At 41.5% G+C, this 27,174-nt stretch overlaps 1 protein-coding gene across 1 annotated transcript; it reads right to left on the reverse strand.

Annotated features, from left to right (window-relative positions):
- Nucleotides 1-323: 323 nt before the first annotated feature.
- On the reverse strand, nt 324-27,174 carry LOC144529416 (uncharacterized). The gene is made up of 6 exons (XM_078268493.1): nt 27,133-27,174; nt 12,814-14,034; nt 7,622-8,282; nt 6,668-6,918; nt 4,568-4,747; nt 324-3,689 (listed from the first exon to the last, which is right to left on the reverse strand). The coding sequence occupies exons 2-6, from the start codon at nt 13,564-13,566 to the stop codon at nt 3,480-3,482; spliced, it is 2,055 nt and encodes a 684-aa protein (XP_078124619.1). The 5' UTR covers nt 13,567-14,034; nt 27,133-27,174; the 3' UTR covers nt 324-3,479.

Here is a 27,174-nt window from a genome sequence, read left to right on the forward strand (position 1 = left end):
ATGTGACTCAGTGGGTATGTCACAGGTCCTTCAACTGCATCCACGTTTCCTTCACTTGCTTTCCTTTTTTCGCATCTTAGTCTGTCCCACCGAGGAAGCATGGGAGAGACGCAAGGAAATCATGCGAGGAGAGAGGAAACAAGGAAATGTGTTTTTAGAGGGATGAGACATCCTTTTCTCTGAAGCGTCACGTGAATTTGTCAGAGTTAGCAACGGATTTTAGCTGCACGGCTTCCAGGAAGGCTGCTCCCGCAACATGCGCATTTTGCAAAATGTCAAAAGAAATGAGTTTGTGGTCCAGTTTGAATTCATAAAATATTTTAAATTGTTTTAATCAAAATCCTCACATCTTTACAAATATTTGACAGCATTTACAGTGCATTTTCCTCCTCTTTCAAGTTTTACAATTCAGTTTATCGTTTTGGCTTACACATGAGGGAGGGACTGTTGACTGAACACACTGCAATACTTTGAATATTTACAGCCAAAGACACAAGAATAAACATAAAAAACAACAACAACAACAACAACAACAACAACAACAACAACTAATAAGGGACTGTTCTGTATTTATGGAATGGACCACCAGAGGAAAATAGGGGAGGGTTGTGTCTTTTTATTATTTGCTGAGGGGAGGGTCATCCAACATTTTTCATTCCAGAGGGAGGGGCTCACCCAACTTTTGTATTCATGAAACAGCAACATTTCAAAGTGGCTTGTTTGGTGCATATTTTTCCATGTAGCTCTCAGTCTCTACCCTCCTTCGCTACCAGATGGGTCTGACCCATGAGTTTGCTGGGGGGCAGGGCATAGACATATGGGGCAGGGGGAGCTGCCCCCTGGTGGCTGAAACGGATAATTGCATTGTTTAAAAAAATGAGTGGAATAATTACGTCTGACATGATCAGATATTTTATAAATATCTTAAATAACACAAAACAACTAAATGGTGGTAGGTAATACATCTGATTTCATATACTGCTTTAGTAAAAAAAAATATTACCTGGCTGACGATGGGAGCAGCAGGACGCAAAAAACGAAAATGACTGTTGTACTATGTCTGGACATCTTACCGTGCCAAGGTTGCAATAAAGGTTTCCTAAATGCCACATTTGATGTCAGCTTACTAATTGATTGCGGGTTTTGTGTAGATTTGGACTTTTATATGTTTATTCCACTTTGTTTAAACGGTGAAGTGGATGAAGCCTAGTGACGAGTCCATAGCAAACAGTTTGTGTTGAATGTTACCCAGAGTGCCTTGCTGAATGGTCTCAATATTTTATTGTTTTATTTCATGTAAATACTAGTTTACTAGAGGAGTAACTTAGTATTTGAAGTAATGCAGTAATGCAGGAAGTGTGCATTTAGTTTCCATGCTTATTTTGTTTCCACAACATGTTAGTGAGTAAATCTACTGAAATGGCCACCACACCATAACAGAGGAGTGGGATGCGTCAGATGAGAATGCAGAGGTTTAGTCACATATGTCATGGCTGTTAACAAACAATGGGAATCTGTGTATTTGCCAAGCGCAAACCAGTACAGAATGTATTGATAAATTGCGGGGGGAGGGTCATCCATTTTTCCAAATCGTTTTGGAGGGTCATAGAAATTTGATTACTAGCGAGGGGAGGGTCATGTCTTTTTTGGCTAAAGGTCCCAAAACTTCTCCAGTGGCCCCTTAAATAAATAACGAACAGTCCCTAAACATTAAAGAGTACACCAAAGGCGATAAGCAAGTCTTTATGCATAAAGTTGTATATGTTATTTTTTCATTCAGACTAACACTACACAGTTCGGTTGAAGGAGGAGGTGTTTAAACCGATGTCTATAGAACGAAGACAGAAGAAGCAACATACAGTATGAAACAAATGTCACATGCATTTGGCCAACTATCATGAGAGGAAAACAGGAGCATGTTTTAAAATGCTGCTCGTCTTGGCGTTACAGTCGAAGAAACATTTTGCAGATATTCACAGCTGTAGTGCGATGATGTGGTCCGGATGCTGAGAGATTCCATTACCATGGCAACAACAAATACCCCATTTTGTTTTGACTATCAATAACAAGAGTTCAACCCCTTTGAGTTTAACTCAGAGGGGATAGGGTTTTGATAAACAAATAAACAGTTTACTTCCAAAAAGTTGCTCTTAAACAACCTCAGGGTTAACATTGGGTTGAGAAAGTGCTATGTACTTATTTACTTATTTACAATGTGAGAAATGCCACAATACATGTTTTTAGTAATTAAAAACAGACTATCTGATATAATTTACATGTACAAAAAGCCTCTTGTTAAAAAAACTTAAAGGCGCCGCTACAAACAGAGATCAACAAAGTCTCTTTTCACCTCTTTATCTTCTCTAAGTGTATGCAGAGTGTGTATGAGTGTGTCTGACTCTGCCATGTGTTTTGAGCTGGTCCGAAATAGGCAGGATCAGCTCAGTTGTCCATAGGTAAATCCCGCTGTAAGCCACCGGTTGCCGAGGAGACATCAGCATTACCGCGGTGACATGTTGAGGGACGGTTAACACTGCGTCCGTGCAGCCAGGTGGCCTGTCATGTCTGACATCGAGCCACGGTGCTCTTTTGCAACAGCCGACTTTTGAACAAAGAAACAAAACATAATTCTCAGTCCTGAATCGACAAAATGCAATCTCACGGTTATAAAGAACACATCATACATGGATTAACTCTTTTTCTGAATGCCACGAAAGCAGTTTTGTGTCTACAAAAAAGTAGAGTTTTCAATATGAAATACTAGTACAAAACAGTCAACAATCTCAACGTGCAAAATCAACAACAGTAGCTTGTGCCAAATTTGACCGACATTGTAAAAAAAACCCGACAAAACATTATTCCTTTGTCTCGACAAAACAATGAGCAGATTTTCGATTGTCTTACATCTCTACCAACATATATGAATCATCATGGTTCAGGTCTCAATGTGGCTTCATTTGTATTCTGGGGCTTTTCGCCACTCTTTCACCTCATGTTGCTCACATACCAAACAAAACAAGCTAGTGCATGGGGGAGCTGATGACAACAAGCAACCTTTGGACCTGTTCTGATGGAATGAAATCCTATTATGTGTGTCGGATCCCTGAGATTCAGCCGTAGTCATGACCACACACCCAGTAAATCCAAAGCCCTGCGCTCTTTGGAGCCCTCAAAGTTGTCCTGCTGAGAGCGTCAGAGCAAAGAAGTGAGGGTGTAGGTGGAGAAGGCAGAAAGATCGGACAGGAATGGCAAAAATATATAGAAAAAAGCTAAAGAACTCCTCCTGCTCTGCCTGTTGCCCATGGCTGAGCTTGCAACCAGAGCAAGCAATGAAATGAATCATTCCCCCATTTTTGATCCGTGACAAAATAACATTTTCCCACTCTTCAACTATTTTTGAAGGGGAGGGGGGGCATGTAATTGAAATACGTTGGGATGATGATGCTACGGCTCTCTGTGTTGGGGTCCAGTGTCAGTCCTTAGTGGCAGGGGTCAAAGGGCACCTCGGTGAGCCCTCCGTGGAGCTCCACTGATTCCTCCAACCAGGACATGACATCACCAATGAGGTGGCCTCCACAGGTCGCCTGGCTGTAGATCTCGTTGGGCGTCAGGACTCTGGACCAGAACTGGAGATCAGACAACTCTCCCATGAAGGACTGAGTGACGTCGAAGCGGCCTCCCACTGTGTCCTGTGAGGACCAGTTAGGAACAGGTTTAAAATGTTAGATAGAGTCTGAACACAGGGATTACTGACCGATGATCTGTGAGCTTTTGAAAGTCATAAAACAAAGATCATAGCTAAATTCAGCTGACACTATGGCAATGCTTGTTACATCCTACACCAGGTTCTCAAACTTATTACTCAAAGGTCCACATCTGATTTTTATTCAAGGACAGAAGTCCAGAACGATTGGCAATAACCCTAACCCTAACTCTAACCCTGGGAATAACCCTAACCCTTGTGCCTTTTCCCCTCGTAATACCCATCTCGGATGCTAGGTTTTAACCCAAACCTAACCCCAACAAAAAAACATTTAATCAACTCACTTATAACTTCTAAGCAACATACATTCAAGTTGAGTAATTGTTTTTCCTGGTCAATTATTGTACCAATACCAGTACCTGGAATTCTGTACCAGTACCCAGTGGTACCAAATTTTTTTTGGTAGCCTACTCTTTCTCTGTAATAATAAAATATTCATTTTAGTTGTAACAATAAATCTATTAACTAACTATTTACATTTTGTCATTTATTTAGAACATTTGACACACCACACAAAATCCCTACAGATCAACTCTGGTCCGTCACATCACTACTGTACATTCAACGTCACTAACAATTTATTGGTCATGTATTTAAAAATAGAAAACTTTACACTTTATAAGGTATTGTATTCATAACACACGGTACGGGCTGGGTCCGGATAGACTTTGGTCTGGATGCAGACATTGGTCCGGACTTTGAGAAGCCCTGTCCTACAGCAATGTGTTTTATAGTCTTAGTTTCTACAAGCTACAGTTTTTGCACATACTGGATCTCTGCCAAAAAGCATGCTGTATGTCTTACCTGCTCCTGGCCCAGGATGAAGGTCCCTCCTGGTTTAATGGGGTGCCAGGCTGACAGGTTTTGTCCCGAGCCTTTCTTCACCCCGTCCTGGTAGGCCTCCCAGACACCGTCTCGTGTTGTCCACGTCATGCACACATGATGCCACTTCCCATCTGTCATGGTTATTGGCATTGTCACTGCCTAAACTCACAGGTGGAGAGAGACAGAAGGGAAGACAGGGACAGACATACCATTAAAGGTATCTTTCCCAAAAATCACTGTAACATTGTAGAATCAAATTCCATGACAAACCTCTATTGGATGATAGCTTTAGACAGATTACTAATGTAGGGGAAGTGGATCAGTATAATATGAGAATCTCCACTCTGTTTGTCTTCATAAACTCTTAAAACTGATTACAGACTGAGATTAATTTGCATTCTTTGTCATTGATCAGTTTGATGACTGTCAAGTGTGTGACGAGAAGAAAGCAAACATGACAGTTCATCCCTCCTGATGTGACTCCGACAGACAATTAGGCCAATCAATTATGATAATCAGATTAATTGCTGTGTGTTGTGTTTGATTTGAGCTCACTGCTCACAGTACTGGGGCAAGGAAGCTCAGCTTTTTCAGGGAAGAAAAGATTAGAAGACTAATGGAATAATTGAATAATTTGCAAGTCAACAATCTGTGTACAAGTTCACGTCATTCAAACTGAGATGTCCACAATTTTCATGAAATTAAATCTATTGCACAAAATTGTCTAAGTCAGGAATTGCTCAACCTTTACAACAAAGGGGCATCTCTAACTGTGTTTTCACCTAATCAAAGTTAATTGAAACATTTTGGTCGCCTTGAGTACTCCTTCTGTCTGCATGGCACATCTGGTGTGTGGTACAGACAAAGACATGGTGGGTGTGCTTTGCTCTTAATCCCGCGCACACAAAACATGCCACTTTCCATTGCTCTTCAGTCTGTGCATGTCACTGCCACCTGATAAGTTCGTCTGACTAACCAGTGACTGAGAGCATGACATGGCAAATATTGGGTCCTGAGTCTGAGGTCATTGCTGGCTCTCCTAATAGCGCTGACCTCCACTTGGGAGGTGATGCTGTCCTGTCAGTCTGAGCTGTGACTATCACACCTCACTGTGCGCACGATTAGCAACACTCTGGGGCATGGAAGTGTGAGAACAGCAGTGTTACCTATCAACATTGGTCTCCTAAAGCCCTGACTGGAAAATCCCTCTATAAGAACTTCATATCCTTAATCCTTTAATATACAGTAGCACCAGTATTTTCTTAAGCAATATCAGCAGGGGTCACCACACAAATTGGAGCTATGTGGCAACTTAACAATTTAATTTGTAAAAGCTCATCTAAATTTTCCAACCTGGGCCCTATTTTCCTGTTTTTGTGTCTAAGTGACTGATGAGAACAACCATTTTTTGACACTGGTCCACTAAGCAAGACCGCTGCAGTATGCAGCGGCGAAACAAGCTGCAAAAGTGCTTGTTTTAACACTGACAGGCTCAGAATATTATTAATAAGTGTCTGACAACATTATGGAAAGGATCCCTACAGAGGTCGACTGTTTTTTTGAAGAGTAAGATCCTTTTCTTGAAAAGACAAAGAGGTTTGGTTGAAATAAACCCTTAACTCATCCATTTACATGTGGAAATATGCCGGCTCTATACATGCTAAAAGTATTAGGTGATTTTGGGGCCGTTTCTGGTTAAACGAAAATAATCTTACTCTTTAACAAAAAGGTCTATCTCTGTAGGAATCCTTTCCATAATGTTGTCAGAGACTTAGCATGATAATATGAGCCAGTCAGTGGCAAAAACAGCACTTTTAGTGGACAAAAATTGACGGTGCACATTTGCCCTCACGATTACATTGCAGCCCGGTTTGCGGCTGGCTGCCGGTCACAGTGTTTTCGCTCAATACTGGACCAATTATACAGAAACTAAGATTGTTGTTCGCATTAGTCCCTTAGACACCAATGCATGGGAAAATAGGGTCCAGGTTGCAAACCTATGAAAGTCCAAATCTGGGTTTCTTAACATTTCCTGGCCCTTGACTCTGTACAATACATTTTTGATTGCATTGCTTTTACCTTGTCGTTGATTAGCAGCTCCATGGGGTTGCTGCCCCATTCGATGAGCACCAGCTCATTGGCTTGTCCAGGTACAGCGTAGGAGAAAGGAGTACCGAGGCTAGGACCTGCTCCGGCCTTCAGCCGCAGGCAGATGGTCATTGCGAAGATTTCGTTGACCACTGACCGCTTCATCCTGGCGTACATGTAGTTGGTCTTCATGGGGAAGTCGAGCAGGAAAGCGTTGGGACTCTTCAGCTTCTTGTGGTTTCCTGGTGAGACAGAGAGTGCAGAATATGGGTTAAATGTTGGCTTACACAGGTAACTGTACAGAAGCTGTGTGAGTGTGTGTGTGTGTGTGTGTGTGTGTGTGTGTGTGCAATGCATTCTCATGAATGGCTTTGTATAGTATCGTACAAAAACGTATGCACAACAATTCGTATTACGACCGCTGGCCAGTCATGTGACAACCTGTCACATGAAAGTTAAGTTTAGTGGTCTTTACAATTAAATTTAGCCCAGAAAAGGTGATTGTGAACCAAGTACAGGATACCATGAGGTTACGGTGATTTCAGCGACTGTTGCGTTTAGCCGACAAAAGGTGACTGTGCTGCAGCGACAACAGTTAAGTTTAGCCACCAAAACGACTAGTTAAGATTAGAAAAAAACTTGTGGTTTGGGTTAAAACACCAGTCCCCTTAAGTAGTACTCCTGGGACACGGACACCCATTTACTGGGTAAAAATCTTGTTTTCTTCTTCAGGGACACGAACTCCGCTCCCTTGCTTGAAAGCCCGGTGTTTTAGGACACAAGCATCAACCCCAACCTCCTCCCAACGCGGATTCGGGCTCTTATGCAGCGACAATCAATGTGGTGCATACACCAATAAATATGTGGAATAAATACGAATTATGGTGCATTACTTTTCATAGCAATATGTACGATTGTTTCATAAGAACAGCCTGGTGTGTGTACCAGTGTCAGTGTTGCCGTGGTGCAGCTGGCTGAGCACTGTTCCCAGCTTGCCGTGCCCCGCTCCTCGCAGATTTGTCTCTTTGCCGCTGGAAGGCACCCGCCGTGGGCTGTGATCGATCCCGTGGCGGCTGTCATGGTGGTCGTTGCTGTGGTGATTATCATGGTGATCCTCATGGTGGTCATCGTGGTGTCCAGGCCCGTGGTGATAGTCGTGGTGATCGTCGTGGTGATCCTCGGGGTGATAGTCGTGGTGATCGTCGGGGTGATCGTCGTGGTGGTCATCGTAGTGGTGGGTGCTGTGATGGGTGCCATAGTGACCACGCTGCCGGCTGTTGTGCCGGTCGTAGTGGTAATCGTGGTGGCGATTATGGGAACCGCCGCGATGGTTGTTCCTGTGGCTGCTGTGGTGGCTGCTGTGATGACTGTCGTGGTGGTCGTCCCGGTGGCCGGTACCACGGTGGTCGTCGTGGTGGTTGTCGGGGTGGCTGCTGCCGTGGTGGTCGTCGTGGTGATCGTCGTGGTGATCATCATGGTGGTCGTTGTGGTGACCGTAGTCACGGGTATCTCTGTAGTAGCTATGCAGCTGCTCCTCCAGGGCGGTGATCTTCCGCTGGAGGAGTTCTCTCAGTGAGCTGGAGTAGGAGCTGGAGGAGTTCCTGGCCTGCAGAACCAACAAAAACACATCAGTCATGAGTTCTGCTCTGTGGGATTCAGTTTCCACGTGAATATCATAAAATATATGAAATATGGCTTTAGAAGTATGTCCTCTGGTCAAACATTGAACAGAACCTGAATAGCTCCTAGCTTGAGATTTCGAGGGTTATGATTTATCGAGACTGTCCTCCACTCCCAAAAATGCTCCCATTGGTAGTTTGTTCAAGCAGCAATTATAACTCATTATGTTTATAGTGGCTGCGCCCCCTAGTGGCCGTAATAAATATGATGAGAGCAAAGCATGAAGTAATATAACAAAGTATAAGAGCTCCTACTTAGGCATAAGGAGGCAGGTTAAGGTGGTGGATGGGTCAAACAAACACCAGGGTTCCTGTCCCCACAGCATTTTTGTTTTTACTTTACAGAACAAATGGAACTAGGTCACGTGAAGTAACATAAATGATTTCAACCCAAACCGCGATCTTTTTCTTAACTTAACTAAGTAGTTTTGGTGCCTAAACCTAACCAAACTGTGACAGTTTAACAACGTTAACATGTTTAAAACCGCGAGCGTTACGTTCTCTGGTTTAGATATGAGGATGGAAAACACTACAGTGGGTCGTATTTCCTGCCAGCGCTAGAGGCGTTAATTTATGAAATTCCCTGTGAGTCGTATTAGAGGGTAGGAATATACTGCCGATATTGTATAGTTTGAAGGACTTGTTGGATTTATCTCTAATGCCAATGGCATACATGTTCCATCTATTTGTTTAGTCTACAAACTGTAAGTGCTATTATCTTACTCTGCCCTGAAACCTCTACACTGTGGGGTTTGTATAATGCAGTAGACCGTTCCTATCACAGGAATACTTTTACCATCATTAAAATCATCACCACCATCATTACATAAAAAATAATTATTATCAACATCCTGCAAAGATCCTTAAGGGGTCCTCATTAACAATTATTTATTATCTTCTTAAAAAAAAGTGAGCGAAACTGAGCAAACACGATATGCTGATGAAGATGTGGGCTACTGAAAAAGCTAGTAAGTGGACCATGAGTTGGGATTGTTCTGTTAACTACTACTTTCCAAGGTCAAGAATACACTTTCAGTCTTCAAGAAATATCAAAACTAACAAGCTGTGAGCTTGAAGAAAACGACTAAGTTTAGAAATAACTAAGAGTCAGAAGTTGTTTGCAGTGAATTTAGTTATATCCAGTAAATGAAGACGAATTGTGGAATGACATTTAAAGTTGTAGGGGAATAATTTCCGCCCCTCCCTCGTCTCCCTTGCTCATCCTTGTCTTTTTCACCAGCAAATCCGGCTTTGTTCCCTGCCAGCGCACGCCACGATTAATAGCCTCGTCAGGGAGGATGAAGCTAATTGAAGGTGAGGCTGGCTTGTGCCCTTCGGCGCGTGGCCAGAGGCTGGTAGTGTAGACATCCTGTTAGAGGAAGGAGTGACGGAACATAAATCCTGGCTTGGCTTCTGGTTAGTTTCACAACTTTGAGAGAGATTGAAGGGGATTTCAACACTTTCCCTGAACATGGCCTGAGATCACCTGCACTGATAAGGAGGCTTTCACAGGCCAGTGGGCAGCAGGGTTTTAGTCTCGCAATGTAACACCAGCATCATTAAAAATTGTAAATAAGTCAGACAGCAGATTTGTTTTAGGTGCTGAAACATAATTTAGAGAATGTATCACTTGCTGTGCGACAAAATTCGGAGAGAGCCATGACAACAGCTAAAACAGTTCCCAGTGAGCACTAATTTAGTGCTTCATTGGGCTCCCACTGAATTAAATTTAAAGTAAAAAATGAAGATTTTTTTAGACGTTCGGATCAGTGGTTCCAAACTCTTTTGGCTTGTGACGCTATAAAACGAGACAAAGTTGACTTACTTGGCCTGGTTTCCCCAGGTTAATCTCAATGTGATTCTCCAGGATGAATAAACAGTAAAGTTAACAATACTGATGTTGTGGAGATCTTTCTCTAGTACTACTAGTAGAAACTAGTACCTTCCCTCTTGCTCCTCCTAAGCTTCACTCGTCAACATGTGATGGTTTTACGCAAAGGTTGTTTAGGGGTGAGGGCTAATCAACTTAGAGCAGCTTCCTGTTTGAGCTCAGTCTTGGTCACTGATATCCAGCAGAGAGATCGAGAGGTGGAACAACTCTGAGAGGACATTAGCGTCCAGAGACAACAGGACAACCAGCTGTGATATTTTGATTTTGATATTTTGCTTTGTAGGTGCTGTGTCTCACAAAGACTGATGGGTGGTTCTTAATGGAGATGTTCCGATACCGATACCGATACCAGTATCGGTATCGCCTCCGATACTGCCTAAAACGCTGGTATCGGTATCAGGAAGTACTGGAGTTTAGGCACTGATCCGATACCACGTAATAAAGCCCTAAAGAAAATCTACGTTTTTCCGTTATAACTGACTGTCAAACTGGATAATAAAAGAAAGTTCTGTGGCATTCATTGTTTGTGTTTGTTCATGTTTCACACACATAAGAGTTTAACCTGAGCCAGACTGACAACAAAGATAGAAATCATATCACATCCATACAGGGATAGTAGTATACAGTTGTTAAAACATAATAAAATATATGACACACTGGTATCGGATCAGTACTCGGTATCGGCCGATACGCAATTTCGGGTATCGGAATTGGTATCGGAAAGCAAAAAATGGTATCGGACCATCTCTAGTTCTTAATGTGAGAAGTATCTCCTCCAACCTTTGACTCCTACTTAAAATGTTTGCGTTTATTCCAAAACTACAGATTTATGCCGCTAAAAGTGTCATCACTTTTTTTTAAAACTGAGTATGTAATTAATCAGAAAAAGGCCTTTCAATGCAGGGAACACAAATGATATCCTGTGGGTTACCATGTCTTCATGAAACACATCCTTCCTACAGTACTTTGGCAGTGGACAGCAGTGGCAGATGATTCGGCAGCTGAGCTTGTGACCCTTAATGACGTTAGATATGACCCCAATTATGTCAAACCTTTGATAGGCTTCCGTCTCCCTTCAGTCTGTTTCGCCTCTCCTTGCAGACACATTACTAAGCATCTCAAAATGTTCGTACGGTGCAGGAGAAGTAAGTCCTTCAGGAGCTTTTACAATATGTTTACCCCTTTCACCTGAAACATCAGAGCTATAATTTCAGCCATATAACAAATGAGGCATGAATTTAGGCAGGAGACAGCGCTGTGCCTTGCTAGCCCTGCAGCGTTTTTGTGTAGTTAAGAGAAGAAACTCTTGCATTCTTTAATTATATTCTTGAATTATTTAAAAATGTAATGTAACAGCTTCTGTAGGAGTCACTTTGGATCACTGAACTTGGGATCATTTTAATGAAAATGCATGAACCATTTGTCTTCTTTAAATACACAAGTTAAATAAGTTGACAATAAACATAACCTTGCTGCAGACCTTAGATTGTTTTCTTATAGTTTATTTACTTGCGGAACATTCTACCTGCTTCAACTCTCTGTGGTCCCTTGGTTTGTGTTTCAGTAACATTCGGTTGTCAACAGCTGTAAGTCATTTTAAAGTCCTTCTACTTTTATACAAAGCTCTCAACGGCTTAGGACTGGCCTACATCACTGAGAGAGAGATTCCCTGTCGTCTTATGTTCCTTCGTAAGCCCTTTAATGTTTTACTGCTGGTTCTCTAGATACTCAAAAGATTGATTGCAGATGCAGCTTTTTTTTTAGCCATGCTCACAAACTGTGAAACAGCCTACCCAGAGATATATTTTTTTTATATCTGGCGCCCCACCAAATCTCGCGAAAAAGGGGGGAGGGCCGTGAGTGCAGAGACGTTAAATACAAGTACTCCACAGCGACTCTAGGGATCGCTGTTTGACAAAAAACGAAAACTGCATAGTATGCCTTTAAGTATAGAAAAATATTGTGGTTTGGGTTAAAATCAGTTCATCTGTTATGTTACTTCACTTCCCGTTATGCACGTGACACAGAACGTGGCGTAATTTCCTTTGTTACGCTTGTTACGTAAAGTAAAAAAAACAAAACACCATTTCCTTTTATTTTCAAATGGGACACAAACCCGTCTTCTGGGTGAAATTCCTGTATGTGACCCATCCACCTATCTCCTACGCGTAATTTGGCGCTCTCATACTTCGACACCTTACTTCCTGCTTTGCTCCTGTAATAATTACTATGGCCACTAGAGGGCACCCCCCATATAAACGTAAATATGAGTTGTAATTGCTGCTTCAACAAACTGCTTTTAGGAGCCGTTTTTCCTCAATTGTGAAGAAAGAAACTGGTTGTCATAAAGCAGAGGCTTGTGGTACAATATATCAAACAGGCTACAAACTAGCTGCATTTTACCCCCTGCTGTGTCTTGAACTGAACTTCAGAAATGTCCATCTATCAGTGCATATCTTTCCTGGCATTGGTCAAAACTTCCAAATCTTTGTTTAGTGGTTAATCCCCACTGGTGACGCAAAAACATGCTCCTTCTCTGAGCGTGCATTGTAGATTTCTGCACCCACCTGCAAGTTCTCAAGCCTCTCCTTCAGTGTCTGCAGTGTTTTGCCCGTCTGTTCAGGGGAGAAGGAGCTGTGTTTCCCGTATGACGAGGGCTTCCTGTGGTGGGGGTCGGACCTGTGGCCGCCGTGGGAGTAGTGGTGATCGCTGCTGTGATACGGCGAAGAACCATGGTGTGACGATGAGGGCGTGTGGTGGCTGCCATGCTGCCCGTGGTGGTCGTCACGGTGGCCGTCGTGATGATTGTCATGATGGGTATCATGATGGTTGTCGTGGTGGTTGTCATGGTGATCAGTGCCATGGTGACCACCACCGAAGCCCTCGCACAAGGTGAGCTTGGCGGTCAGCTCCCTGATGGTCTCCCGCTGATCCAGGATGGTCTCCTTTTGCCTCACAAGGCTCTCGCGCAGGTGCAAGATGGTGGCTTTGGCCTCTTCGGACATCATGCCTCGCCGGCTACTGCCGTTGTGACCATTTGTGTGGCCGTTGCTGCTTGGTCCATGGGGCACACTGGGTGGGGAATAGCAGCTGGGGTCTGCTTCTGGGGGAATTGGGGTGCAAACAAATTTAGGGCTAATGCCATAGTCATATTCTATGCCAGGCAAACTTCCTGCTGCTGCTGCACATGACAGGAAGTAGTAAAACATTAGAGAACGTAAGGGGGAGAAGGGGAGGATAGACCCCAGAGAGGCTCCAACCCATTGGTGGTGTTTTGCAGACAGAGGCATGAGGCTCAGAGGACTGACGTCTCTGGCCATGTTTGGCCTGAGTCCAAGTTATTCCTCGACAAATGACAGTCCTCCTAGGCCTTAGCTTTGTTGCGACGAACACCATGAATAGAGGTTATATGTGCTGGATTGAAAGGTGGTGGGGTAACGCATGTCAACCATAAAATTGCAGCTGGAAACTCCTCCCAGACTACATGAAGTCCTTTTGAACGACAAGCAGTACAAACTCCAAGGCAGTATTCCCAAAGCACACAAAGGGTGCTGCTGAAGTCTTCAGCTGTTTGTTGCTTCAATACAACCGTGCGATATCACTTGAGATTTCTTGGCTCCATGGCGAGTTAAGCTTGGCTGAACATGGTGTCTCTGGGAAGAGGTGTTAGGCCACCGCTAGTCAGGTGATCCCTCTTGACTCCAAGAACCTCCTGTGTTCGACAGCCAAGAAAAAATCCCTTTAACTTTGGCTTCTAACCACCCATCAGATCCCATAGGGTATCCAACCTATAGGACAAGAAAAACAAGATATGTGTTGATATAATGGCAAATAAATGACTAACAGGAACTTTGATTGACTCTGTTTTCAAAATGATGGAGTATATTGATGTTTTTGTTTGTATAATTTTCAGTTTGAAGGATAAACCATTTAAATCACAAACCAAATAGAACAACAAAAGAAAAACTAAAGATCACGTTACATATATAATTGTCAAGATCTTTCATTAAAGGAGTGAAACTTAAAGTGGACAGAATGAGATGTAAAAGACGGGAATCTGGGTCAAGACCGAATTAGGAGAAATGTAGCACTAGATAACAGGATGAGTATGGGTAAGTGAAAGGTGATCTGCATGGTAAACACTTCATTTCCAATTATCAAATCGCTCCTTCAGCCCGCCGGAATTTCCTGCCTGCACTGAGCCTGACAGTGGGGGGTCATCAAGAGTGCAGCAGGCCACAGTGTGATAAGATTACAGTCAATTAACCTACCCCCAAAACCACAGCCCAGCAATTCAAGTAATGAAAGCTGGGTTTGAGTTGAAACATTTGCGGCCTGTTGAGCCCAGCCACTCACACCAGGGCCGTATGAATCAGTGCCAGAGCTCGCCCACCCAGCATGTTTATTGGATATTTAAAGACTCTTTTAAATCAAGTGGAAAAAGTCACACAACTTCTATTCTTGTATTTTATTCCCGTCTTATTCTATTCAAGCTGTTTTTATATTCTCTTTAACAAATGTTTTTAATTGCTTTTAACTGCTCTTCAATGTTTTATGTAAAGCAATATAAATTGCCTTGCTGCTGAAATGTGCTATATAAATAAAGCTGCCTTGCCTTGCCTAGCACAAGAGACAAAGTCAGAGTGCAAGAGGGGAAGGATCAACTGGGAGGGATGACGAACCTAGAACCAAAATTATGCTATGTCCCTAGTCGGTACATAGCTGTGTTGTTTAATTATAGGCTATCAGTAACTGAATGTGTTTCTGAGTTCTAACAGTTCCCATGAATATTTTATATAAATATATTTAACAGATGGGGATGTGCAAATGCTGTTATGTTAAACTTTGCCCATTTGCACACCCCCATCTGTTAAATTCTTGCTCACCATCTTTGGATGTATGCAGTCAAAAATACCTATCTATGTTTCTAACCACATCACTGCCTAATTTCTAAAGGTTTCCTAACTATATAGCATAAACTAATAAACAGAAACTCCATATTTATTTTGCCATTGGTTGCTTGTTAGTGAAAAAGGAAATCAAGTTGTTTTGTGCAGGTGTGACTGTTGTGTACAATTCACATTCGTGAGGGGAACAGGTTTTAGAAAGGTTAAGGTGAGGAACAATGCAGCTACGGTCGACAACATTTTTTATCTAATTAAAGTGAGCAGAGCCAATCTATTTACATGTTTCCAGCTAAAAAGTCAAAAACATTCCATCTGTGTCATAAGGCTGTTGGGTCAGCCAGAAAGCAAAAATGAACATGCAGGATGCTGTTCCCTCTAAGCTCCGTATCTCCGTAGCCTATCACCAGTCCAAACACCCACAGCATTAAGTACAAACTACCGAGTCTCAGGCACTGCACCCCTCTTTGACACCGTCCTCCTATGTGCAATGGTTTTTGTTCAAGCAATAGTTTAACATTGTGAGAAATACACGTAGGCTATTAGCTTTCTTGCCGAGAGTTAGATGAGCAGATTGATACCACTCTCACATCTGTATGTTTAATATGAAGCCGCAGCCAGCAACCTGTTAGCTTAGCTTAGCATAAAGACTGGAGACAAGAAGAAACAGCTAGCCTGGCTTTGTACAAAGGTGACAAAATCCACCTACAAGCACAACATTCTGAGCACTGTAGAAAGGAATTTTCTATGGGCCTCTCCGCATCCACAGCTATTCATTCTAGCTTCTTTTTGGGCCCTCCTCACATGACGGCCCTGGGTACTCAGTCCCATTTTCACCCCCAGTCCGACACCCCTGCAAGCAACTCTAATTGTCACTAAATCAAGTTTTATCTTGTTTGTTTAATCTGTACAAAAAAAGTGTAAAAGTAGAAAGTTGTGATTTCATGGGGGGCTTTGTGCTGAACTATTTCTTGGGGCAGGACCAGTGACTTCCTGAAATTGTCCACTGGTTGTCCGATAACCTCAACGCGACAACAAGACCAGATCTCATATTCACACACTTCTCTGGGTGTTTTTTTCTTTTTTGACGGAGGAAATTTCCCATTTTCTCATTAAGATATGACAACTTGTTGCCCTCCGTTTGAGATTAATCTTCACCCTGACACGCCGAAAGGCTTCATAACAGTTATGCGCAAGGAACTTGGCTAGGAAGACAGAGGAAAAGAGTGTTTTCATTTTGGTGGTCCAACAAGGTGCTCTTTGGTGCAGGGGTGACAAAATAACATCAGAACAGCGTGAAAACCAAGGCAGTGTTGTTGAAGAAAAAGTTGAAAAGGCTTTATTGATGCGGCTAACGCATAGCAAAGAGTAAAAAATATGCACCAACGCAAGGTGCACAGGCCTTCTTCAGGTTGACTAACTGGAAGTGTCTTGGCGGTGATGGCACAGTGGATATAACATGTACCTTTGGTGTAGGAGATCTGGGTTTGATTCCCACCCATGCTTAACCACTAGTTGCTCCAGAAGTGTGTGACCTCTGATATATAGCGTCAGCTAAATGACATGTAATGTCTTCTGTGTATTTTTTTTTAAAGATTATTTTTTTAGGGCTTTTCCATCTTTAATGGACAGGACAGCTAGGTGAGAAAGGGGAGGGAGAGAGAGAGAGGGAAGACATGCAAGAAATTGTCACAGGTCAGCCTCAAACCCTGGACCTCTGTGTCGAGGGATAAACCTCCGTGAATATGGGCGCATGCTATACCAACTGAGCCAACCCGGCCACTTCTTCTGTGTATTTTAACGGTGGTTTGCATCCATTGCATTGCGCTATCGCCAACTACTGGTGTCACATTTCACCTACAGTTTTCAGCTAGTTACTCAGATTCTGTCCAACAACTCAGCTACCATTTAAAAACTAATCAGATACCTCCTGCCTTGTTCACCTCCTCCACATTCCAGTATGTTTCCCAATCCAGTTCCCCTCAATCCTGCTCTTCTCATTCCCTCCATCATGATCCTTCTCTCTAACATATATTTCCTACTTTCAGTTAAAACATGTTGCACAGTTTCTGGTTTTGACATCTATTTTACAACCCTGTTGGATGTTTCCCCATGATGAAAAGCGTACTATTTAAATAAGTAGGCCCAATTCTCAGTCTGGTGATGACTGTCTCCTCTTTCCTATTTCCTCCTCCTCTCCTTACATTACCAACACTATTTTGGATGTTATATAAATGTCTTCCCTTTTGTTGTTGTTCCCAGTACTGTTGCCACTTTTTGTTCATTTCCTTCCACACAATGCTCTCTCCTTCTGTTTTTGATCATTTAATAACTGTGTCTATGTTTCCCCTCCTCAAGGTTTGCTTGGCTCAACCAGAAGTGAGATACTAACATGAAATATATAGGACAAAGACAGGAAGTGACATCATAGTCAGCACCATATTAAAATAGAAAATGAAGGAACGTGGCTTATAAGTTTCACTTTTTTACCAGTATTGATTTCGTAACCACTTGCTAGCTAACAATTAACACGATCATTTTAAAGTCGGTTCACTGAGTGAATCAAGTGAAAGATGAAGGCTTTAACCTGACAGTGAGCTGTCTGATACTTAAAGACAACATATGTGAGACTAAAGAGACATGATATTTCATGAGGCATCACACATAAGCCCATACAGCATCACCAAGGCTAATGACACTGAGTGGGCAGTGAGAACAATAGCCTATCAGACAGATATTATTTTATCTCATTTTCTCCAGTTGTTTTTATGGATGACAATTATTTCTTTAGATATCTCTGAGTACTGTCGATAGGAAAAAAAAAGACCAAAATCAGTGCTAGCAAACTGGAGTTGCTGCAGCTAATGGCCAGAGCTCCCAATTAGGGCTATCAAGATTCAGGTAAAAATTGGCCAGACTTTTCCTTTAAAGGTGCAGTGCATCCAGTCGATCTGTTCATGTTTCCCTCAGCGGAGACATTGCAGGCTACAGGAACGCATGTCCCCGCCTCACCTCCTCCTCTCAAGGGTGACAGACTAATAGGATTGGTTGGATTTAATGCTAATGAGGGATTGGCTGCAGGGTCCTGGTTCTGCCAGAGCAATTTGCCCGCCCACCCGCAAAGTCATGCCATTGTTGTCACATGTGTCGATGCAGAAGAAGAACGTGAGTGACAGGCAGCCGGTTAACATTATGAGACCATCAACAGTCACAATGAACAAAAAAATCACGTTTTCATAGGAAGTTTACATTATGTTTAAATTTTATTACTGCTATGAATATTTCCGAGCGTTCAAGATTAGATTTTTTAGTGAGAATCATTTGGAGGTTAACAGTGTTCACAGAATTCGTATTTGTCATGTTATTTATTTTATTTCAATAACACTTATGATTTATGACTTATGATATATGCTATGTATGTAGGTTGTACATTTTATTCTACACTTGTACATACATGTACGTTCTTTTCATTTCTCTGAGTATATATTTTTTAGTAGTTGTTCTGGCATTTTGATCTTATTTTATTTGATCTTATTTTTAATCTTATTTATTATACTAGTATATTTATTGCATTTTCTGTATGTGTGTAAGTGAGTATATGTGTATGTCCCTGTAACTTGTAACAGAGTCATTTCCCAGATTGGGATTAATATAGTCTGTCTGTCTGTCTGTCTGTCTGTCTATCTATCTATCTATCTATCTATCTATCTATCTATCTATCTATCTATCTATCTATCTATCTATGATTTGTTCTTACTATGATGTACACTATAAGAGCTCTAAAAATTCCAACAAAACTTATGTTTTACAGAAAGGAAGAAGAATTATGACCAAGAAAGTCATAAAAAATCATGCCCAGGCACTCAAGATTGGTTATAAAAAGTGATAAAAAGGCCTTCATTAAATAGGGAAAGATATTAAAAATACACAAACGCTTGTCGGCTTGAGCCTTTCACAGGGTGTATAAACCTTATGGTTTATTAAAAAATCCTTCCACCACATCTTTGCTTGCCATTGTGCGATGTTAACATGTACAGTGTCCGGACATGTACACGTTCAGCTTCTCAAGCCAATCCCAGCCGAATGGATCAGTTATCTAGGTTCACTGTATACACGTGGCCTTGGCATGGCCTTACTTTACTCCAGCTTAAAGGTGCTGCTTCTCCTCCTTCTCCTCCTCCTCCTCCACCTCCTCTTCCTGTGCAGGCCTCTAAGCTGACCTCGTTGCCTCATGAACTCATTACACAAGTGCACCCTCCCTCCCCGTCAGGCGCTCCGACTGGATGGTAAACTCGGTGTGGAGGAGAGTCATGTCTGTCTGAACGTGACTGGCCAAAACACAACGCAACAGCCAAGTGGCACTTTGAGGACTGAAGGTGCAGGAGGTGTTGTGACACCATGTGTCACATCTAACAGTCTTAATCTCTTTAAACTGTAAGGTGACAGGCTGGGGGAGTGTTCCAACGCCTGGATGGACATTCATTTCTCCCATTTAATTACAAGTACAGATATGGGAAACTGTGTTGAAAAAACACCGCTGTCATTGAGGGAAAAGTAAACAAAGGGAGATAGCTTCATTTGAGACATTTTGTTGTTGAATAGATTTAGAAATTTTAGATAACTTTTGGATCAGTTCAGCAACTAAAATGTTTTCCTCCGCATAGCAGCAATTCAAAAGTATTATGTCTCAGATTTCTGTCATGATACAATGTGTAACAATTAAAACATCATGTAAAAAGTGAACTTTATAGTGAAGTATGTGAAGTATTTGGAAATCGCAGCTCCTCCCATATTTCCTCCACATGAGAAATTTGAAACAATCAGACTTTCCATTCAGAAACACTTAAAATATTCTCTTCTTACAAGCAAACTATATAAGCCTTTCTTCTTCTAATTCTTGGGTATAGCATGTCACATACTTTTAAGTCTGGATTTGTTTTTAGTACTTAATAACTTTGAGTAGCATGGCTAAACAGACAAAGTGTTTCCCACAGACGCTCCATCTTCATCAAAGGAATCCAAGGAAAAAGCTCATAGTTCTGAGTGAACTTTTAGCACCAATCTAACTTACTGCAAAACTGGTAAAAGCCTCGTTAAAATTAAAAATCTCTCTTCAGACAAACAGCATGAGACAGACAACAAGCTGCTGTATCACTTCTGAGATTTCATGGACGATAATGGACTGCCCTAAATTCAATCAAAATGTAACTTAATGTAATTAGAAACATAAAAGCCTTTTGGTACAGTATGTAGACTCTTATTATTAGTATGTTTTTATCAAACATGCTGATATTCATTATCAAAACTTTCTTTTCAGTATGTTATGCAAAAGAAATGCATCAGAGTGCATAATGGGAAAGTTTGAGTAGAAAAAAATGAGACTGTTACTCTCTTTAATATCCTCTCAGCAGTCTTTATATCTGTCTGTACATCCTGATCTCTCTGCATCATAAACAAGCTATTTGAGTGTTGAAGCCTTTGTTAAATCAGACAAAGTCCGAACCATTTTTTTCACAGTCCACACTAGTCTCGCTTTGCCAGACCTTCCTCCTCAATACGATGGCTTTTCTTTGTGAGAACTTTTGATTGTAAGAACATTGGCAGGAGGACTTTGTTGTAACATTGTTAAGCTGTGAAGACTTTTTGTTATGCGTACTTGTAATATGTGTGGACTTTTGAAGACACTGTAAGGACTTTTCATCGTGAGATCTTTTAGTCATGAGGACTTATTGTTATGATAACCTGCAGTGGTGAGGACATTTCATTGCTAAGGACGTTTTGTTATGAGGTCTTTTTTGCAAGGGCTTTCTCTTAGCAAAACCTTTGCTTGTGAGGCCTTTTATTTCAGTTGTGAGGAAATTTAGTTTTGAAGGTATTTCAACTTCATTATGTCATCCTTCTTCCTGTGTTATTCACATTTTAATGCATACTACGTTGGACAAGTCTTATCAGTGTTCAGGAATTTGTCCATATGGAAAAAAGACCCCATCTATTGAAAATGTCACTACTTTTCTCCTGCAATCTGTAATAACCACCGGGCCCGTGCATCAATCAAAGTTAGGAGGGTGATGAAATTACCTCATTTAAAAAATGGTCATATGCATCAATTTAATGGATTGAAGTTCCCAAACTCCTGTTTCTATTTCTATATTTCTGCAACCTAACAAAAGCTCAAAGAAATGCCATTATTCCTGGTAAATCTTATTCTTCGGGTAGAAATACTACAACTAAAATGTTCCAAGTAATTATAAAACAACCACTGGTTTAACCTGGCTATCTAAATATAACTACTACTGTATTTCTACTATTCGTTTCTTTTACAGTGTTTTGGCACATAGGCAAATACATTCACTATATTTAAAAAGTGTTCTCGTTCCCACAGCTATTACTCTCTCAATCTAAATTGGGGTTATACTGATTTCCTGACCATGCAAACATACTGTAACTTATATCTCTATCTCTGATGAAGGCAACTACAGACTGTACAACTTTCAATGTCTTCAGATTGCTGTACTGATCACATTAGACGACTGTCTTAAAATGGGGTATCTTGAAGTTGTTGTGGTTTGCACATTACACGAGTGATCGGCGACAGGGGGGTCACGGCTCAATAAGGACATGTTTGAGCTGATATTTCCCTCACCCCGTATCTGATTGGCTTTAGGGCGTCGCTGCTGTCATTGCCGGGAAAAACAATTTTCACACTCCAGGATTTAAACTCGTAGACAAGACCAGATATTTAACCTGCTAGATGTCTCTCGGCTGTCTCATGCCTCTGATCTGGGGCTTTTGTCGGCCATCTCCAAAAAACTTCCTTCGAGTTGAAAATCAGGGGGTAAAATCGCGTAGTTGCTGACAGACAAACAAACACAATCAAGGATGACAACAACAGATTTCTAGAAGAACTGTTCTGAAGAACTGTGTGTAAATATGACCAATCAGACTAAAACAAAGATCTATCTATCTTCCTGTCACTGCAAACCAGAACAAGCTTAATTAAAAATGAAAAAGGGCTAAAGTAAGAGTTACTGACTCCCCTTTTGAACGCAGTCCCACCTCACATACACACAGCCATGTGTGATTACAGTTTAGAGCTCTACGAGGGTCAACAGCCTTCTGCTGTGGAGCCGCTAAGTGCCGCAACTGCTGAGTGGTTTTACTGAACCTTTGCACTTTTGTCAGTAATTTAGTCTTTTGTAATTTTCACAAAAGTGTAGGCATTCACTTCACTTCCATTACCCTGAACAGATTGTGTCTGCAAAAGCAACGAAACCCGGTGGCAACACTTTTTAGAATCACTAAACAAAGGCCTCCCATCGACGGATTCCTTAAAGGTCCAATATGTAATACATTTACTGTAATAATACGTCATCAGATATTAAGGAAACATGCTAAGTTGAAATACTATCTTTTCTGACAACAATGCTAATGCCAGTATTTTCTCCTTTTGAAATTTCCGTTCCGTGATGGAATTTCTGTTTGTGTTTTGGCCTGTGTGTTGTTATCAACTACCCAGTTTGACAGCCAGGCCGGGTTGCCAGATATATCTGTAAAAACGTAAACCTAGCACGCTACAGCTGTAATGTTAGGACAGCCATGAAAGCAGCAAACAAACGAACAGGATCAACGGTGATAGATTCTACCCAACCTAAAAAAAAAACGCCATGTTTCTAACAGTTGCATGACCAGAGACCTCCTGAACAGGTAAGCTTAAGCTTCAGGCTAATTTATCACGGCTACAAGGGACGGGCATTTAATGTCATTTCAACATTTGTGTACTCACATTGAATTATATAGCTAGAGTACCCGAGTTGGTTACTTGCAAAAACAATTGAGACACAGCCAGTAAAGTGATCCCGACTGGTCCTGGCTAATGCCGCCGTGCTAACCCTGCTAACTACTAGCTAATGTTATCGGAGGACCAGGCAAGCAGGCCACGGCTGTTTACAACATGTAGCCTGTTCAGCGGTCGTAGCTGAAAACTGTGAGTTATTTTAAGCCAAGAGAGGGAGGCTGTAAATCGGGAGGACCGTGAGTTTGCAGTGTGTTTAGCGATTGTTGTCCGTCGGCTAGAGAGGACGGCAAGGTTGTTGTGTATTAAGCGGTTCCTACTGTAATTCTAAGCCAAAAAAGTGTGTCTGTCAGTTGGGTACAGAGCTCCGCGTGAGCACAGGCTTTTATGACTGTCAATATAGCCAGCATCTAACGTTAGCTATTCCGCTGTGTTGTGAAGTAATGTCCTATGTGAGACAAGCTTCTAGCAACATTGTTGTAGATGCTGCAGTCTCAGCCTGGCAACCTCCGTGAACTTCGAGTCTGGGGAGGAGGGGTCGGGGGAGACGACTCTCTCCAGTATTTTTAATTTGTACTGCAGTAATTATTTTAAGTCAGTATTACATATTGCATATTTAAGTTAGATGAAAACGAGCAAAGTGAGACAAAGCCAAAGTAACCTGACTCTAACCCTCACCTTAAACATTACCATTACCAAAAATTGGTATGCGTGATAAACAAAACAATGTCCACTTTTTTACTTATTGTCAAGTTTACAACATCAACAACAACAACAACAACAACAACAACAACAACAACATAAGAAAACTCAGATTGTACAGATAGTCTAGCTAGCTGTCTGGATTTACCCTGCAGAGATCTGAGGAGCAGTTAACCATAGTCCTCAGAAATCCACCAGAGTTTAAAATTCCAACACAAAGAAAGCGTAAGGTAACGGGACATCCGAAAACGGACATCCAAAAGAGTGACATCTGGCGGAATTTCCAACAGAACAAGAGCAATCCCGGAAGTGGAAAGTCGTGGATATAGACTATGTTTCCCACAACAGCATTAAGAGTGGAAAAAAACTTGTGTGAACATGGGCCGAAGTGAACTCAGGCTAACCCGTGCTGCTCAGAGGCAAGTGCCCTGCCTTCCCCCTGAGGTTAAAACACTGCCTGAGTTTAAACAAGGACAGCTTCAACACAGACCGTCCTGCCTCACCAGGCCGACTGGTAATAGACGTAATGCTGTGGAACAGCAAATCCTCGTACCTAAACAACATTATAGGTCGATCACCAAAACACCTAAAACATATGACCGTTCTATTAACTGCCACACGGTGATAGTTTAATGTGAGTGTAGTAATGTGACCGCTCTATTTAACGTAACGGGTGCAGTAAACATTGTGAAACCCAACTAGTTAAGTTTAGACAACAAAAATACACACAGGCCAAAAATACTAATAGGGTTAGTAAAACATCAGGGAGTGGTTTAAAACGAGTCACTTAAAATTACTAAAATGAGGACGTAACGTGACGTCACAGATGTCATTGCGCCACTAGACTGGATCAACGGAAGTACATATCCAGGATAATTGGCGGATGTCCCTCACAGAACACCAAACTAATAACGATTATGACATTTACTCTCTAACTGGGACATTTTGGGGCCAATTGGTGGGATTGCTGTGAATGAAGTACACACGGCGATACAGTAGTAAAAGACAACAACATTTAACCATGTGTCCAGCTAGTTTAAATAGCTTACATTACTGTATTGTGTGATCTTGTGTTAACTTCACTTAATATTGTATGTGGCGTTTTCTTTTGAGGGACGCAAATGTTCCACCAAAACATGTTCCTTCCCGAGACTATTTTGCAGAGCCACCGTTGCTGCGGCCAGAGCTTAGTGCCGCCCAAGATGATAGTGATTGGTTTAAAGAAATACAAACAACCCAGGATGTTTGTTTCTCCTATCCTGTAATGTATCTGTGGTGGAGCCAGACTCCCCTATTGCGTCACAGACTAAGGTCGGTAATACTCGGATAATTTCAAAATGAAAGTTGACATTTGGTTTTACACGGGACACGAACCCTGGTCTCATTAATTCAACTTGATGTGAAGTTGAGACCTCCTCTGTGCTATTTGATATAGATTTTGTTTGGTCTGTGAAGCATGGTCTTGTGTTGCAGGAAAGTGTGTTGAGAAAGAGGGAACCACAAATAACAGTATGTCAGTAAAAGCTGCTTAATGTGAGGACTACAACAGAAACGATGACAGTAGTAACATGGTTCCCTCTGCAGTCCCAGAATTAGATGGCAAAGTTAAAAGTCTGGCTGAACTTTAACCTCTTACAGACTGGATCTCGATGTTGAACTTTAGGTAATACTTTTCCACTATAAGGTTGTCGATCGATGAAGAACGGAAGAGCTGGAGAGCTTCTTGGAACCAGTGTTAGTGAACAAAAGACGGTGCTCTTTGGTTGGGGGCAAGAATAAATCCAATAGACATCAAGGAGAAGCCCAAAGTACTCGTCTTAAGAAAAAACTGAAATGCCTTTAATTCATCTGGCACATTCTCAATAGATTAAGTTGAAAACCAACTTCAAAGCATTTCGGTGGGTCGAATTAAAGCATTTCATTTTTCTTCTTAAAGTTGTCTGTCTTCCTACCACCCAAGGATTTAAGTCCCTGTTCAATCTTTGAAATAATACTATCATTTATCTTAATTCTTGGCCGTCGAGTGATTAGGTGAGAGACGGCGTCACGCTTGTCAAGAAGTGGATTTGTGATCTGAGGGGTGATGGATCTCCTCACATTTTGTTTGGCTTCTGTAAGCTGTCTCTGGCCTCGCTGCAACTAATGAAGAGGAATCAAACCAAGGTCTCAGTGCTGCATGTGGCCTCTAGCCCATCAGCACTGCGCAGACTGGGCCAAGCGCTCCACAAGATACACAGGAAGGGACTGAAGAGAATGCCAAGGCCTAAAGACTCCCCTCCCCAACAACTAAAGACTCCCCTGTATTGTATGTCTGTTTGACGCATATTGCTGATGTTAAGTTGGAAGAGACATTTCAATTGAAATAATGTATGACCGTATTAACCACAACACTTCCTTTGCAAAACAGATATAAGACAAATATGACACAGCTAAACAAACATCAACACTATGCTAATGGAATAATAGCACAGCAAATGATCACCGAATGAGATACAGCTGCTACAGTACTGTCTGTATTTGAATGTCTTTGCTTATACAATTTGATTATGATTTAACTGGATGTATTTATACTTGTAAACTCCAGCTGTAAACACATAAGGCGATTGCATGGAGGCTAAAGACGAAGGGTCAAACACCTCAAGATCTTAGCTGCACGTAAGCTAAAGCTCATCAAACCGGCGCTGAATATTAGACGTGGCTGAAGATGTGGCACATACAGAAATGGGAACAGTTGGGAATGGGGTGGTGGTGATTAATTTAGCCGGAAAATATCGGCACCAAAATAATTTCTTGCACCGGTTAAGGTACTCCAACAAGATACAAAAACAAACACTAAAACACCACAAAACGAATCATATACAGTCACCCACGGCTTTTTAGTTTATAACAAAGATGCACGCAGAATTTTACGGAGAATCATAGAGCAAAAAAAGAAATGCAAATAAGCAAAACTACATTTTCCAACATCACATTCCTGCACCAGGAAATATCTTGCCAAAGGTTCAGTCAGTAAATTAAATGATTTTAAGTGTGTTTTTTTTTTTTAAATTTCAGAACAAGTTCAGATATATTTTTGGCAGAAACTAAATTACTCAATCAATTACTCTTGCGCTGCTGTGCTATTTGTGCAGTATGTACATATAGCACATAAGCGTACAGCTTATAGTCTTCTGGCCCCATATAGAAAATCCTTATAAGTGTATTACATAACTAAATGAATCACACCTTATACTTGCAATATTGAAAATGAGACAAACAGGTTTCCCTAAAAAGTGCAGATGATTTAAACACATAACATCAACATCTCATTCAGTCTGCGGGAGCATAATTCACATCATCAGAGTTTTAACTTTGTGTTCCAGCATTGCCTGATCGAGTAGCTCAAACGAGAGGATTAACACTTGTTTATATATGTTTAAAATACCAGAGGTTTTGCTTTTAAGAAATAACAAATAACTTTGTGAGAAAGAAACAAAAAGTTTTCTTACCTGCGTGCAACTTTGAAGTTCCCAAGCTGGTTAGTCCCTTCA

The sequence above is a fragment of the Sander vitreus genome, chromosome 14 (genome assembly GCF_031162955.1).
Source record: "Sander vitreus isolate 19-12246 chromosome 14, sanVit1, whole genome shotgun sequence".
In the NCBI taxonomy this organism is placed as follows: Eukaryota; Metazoa; Chordata; class Actinopteri; order Perciformes; family Percidae; genus Sander; species Sander vitreus.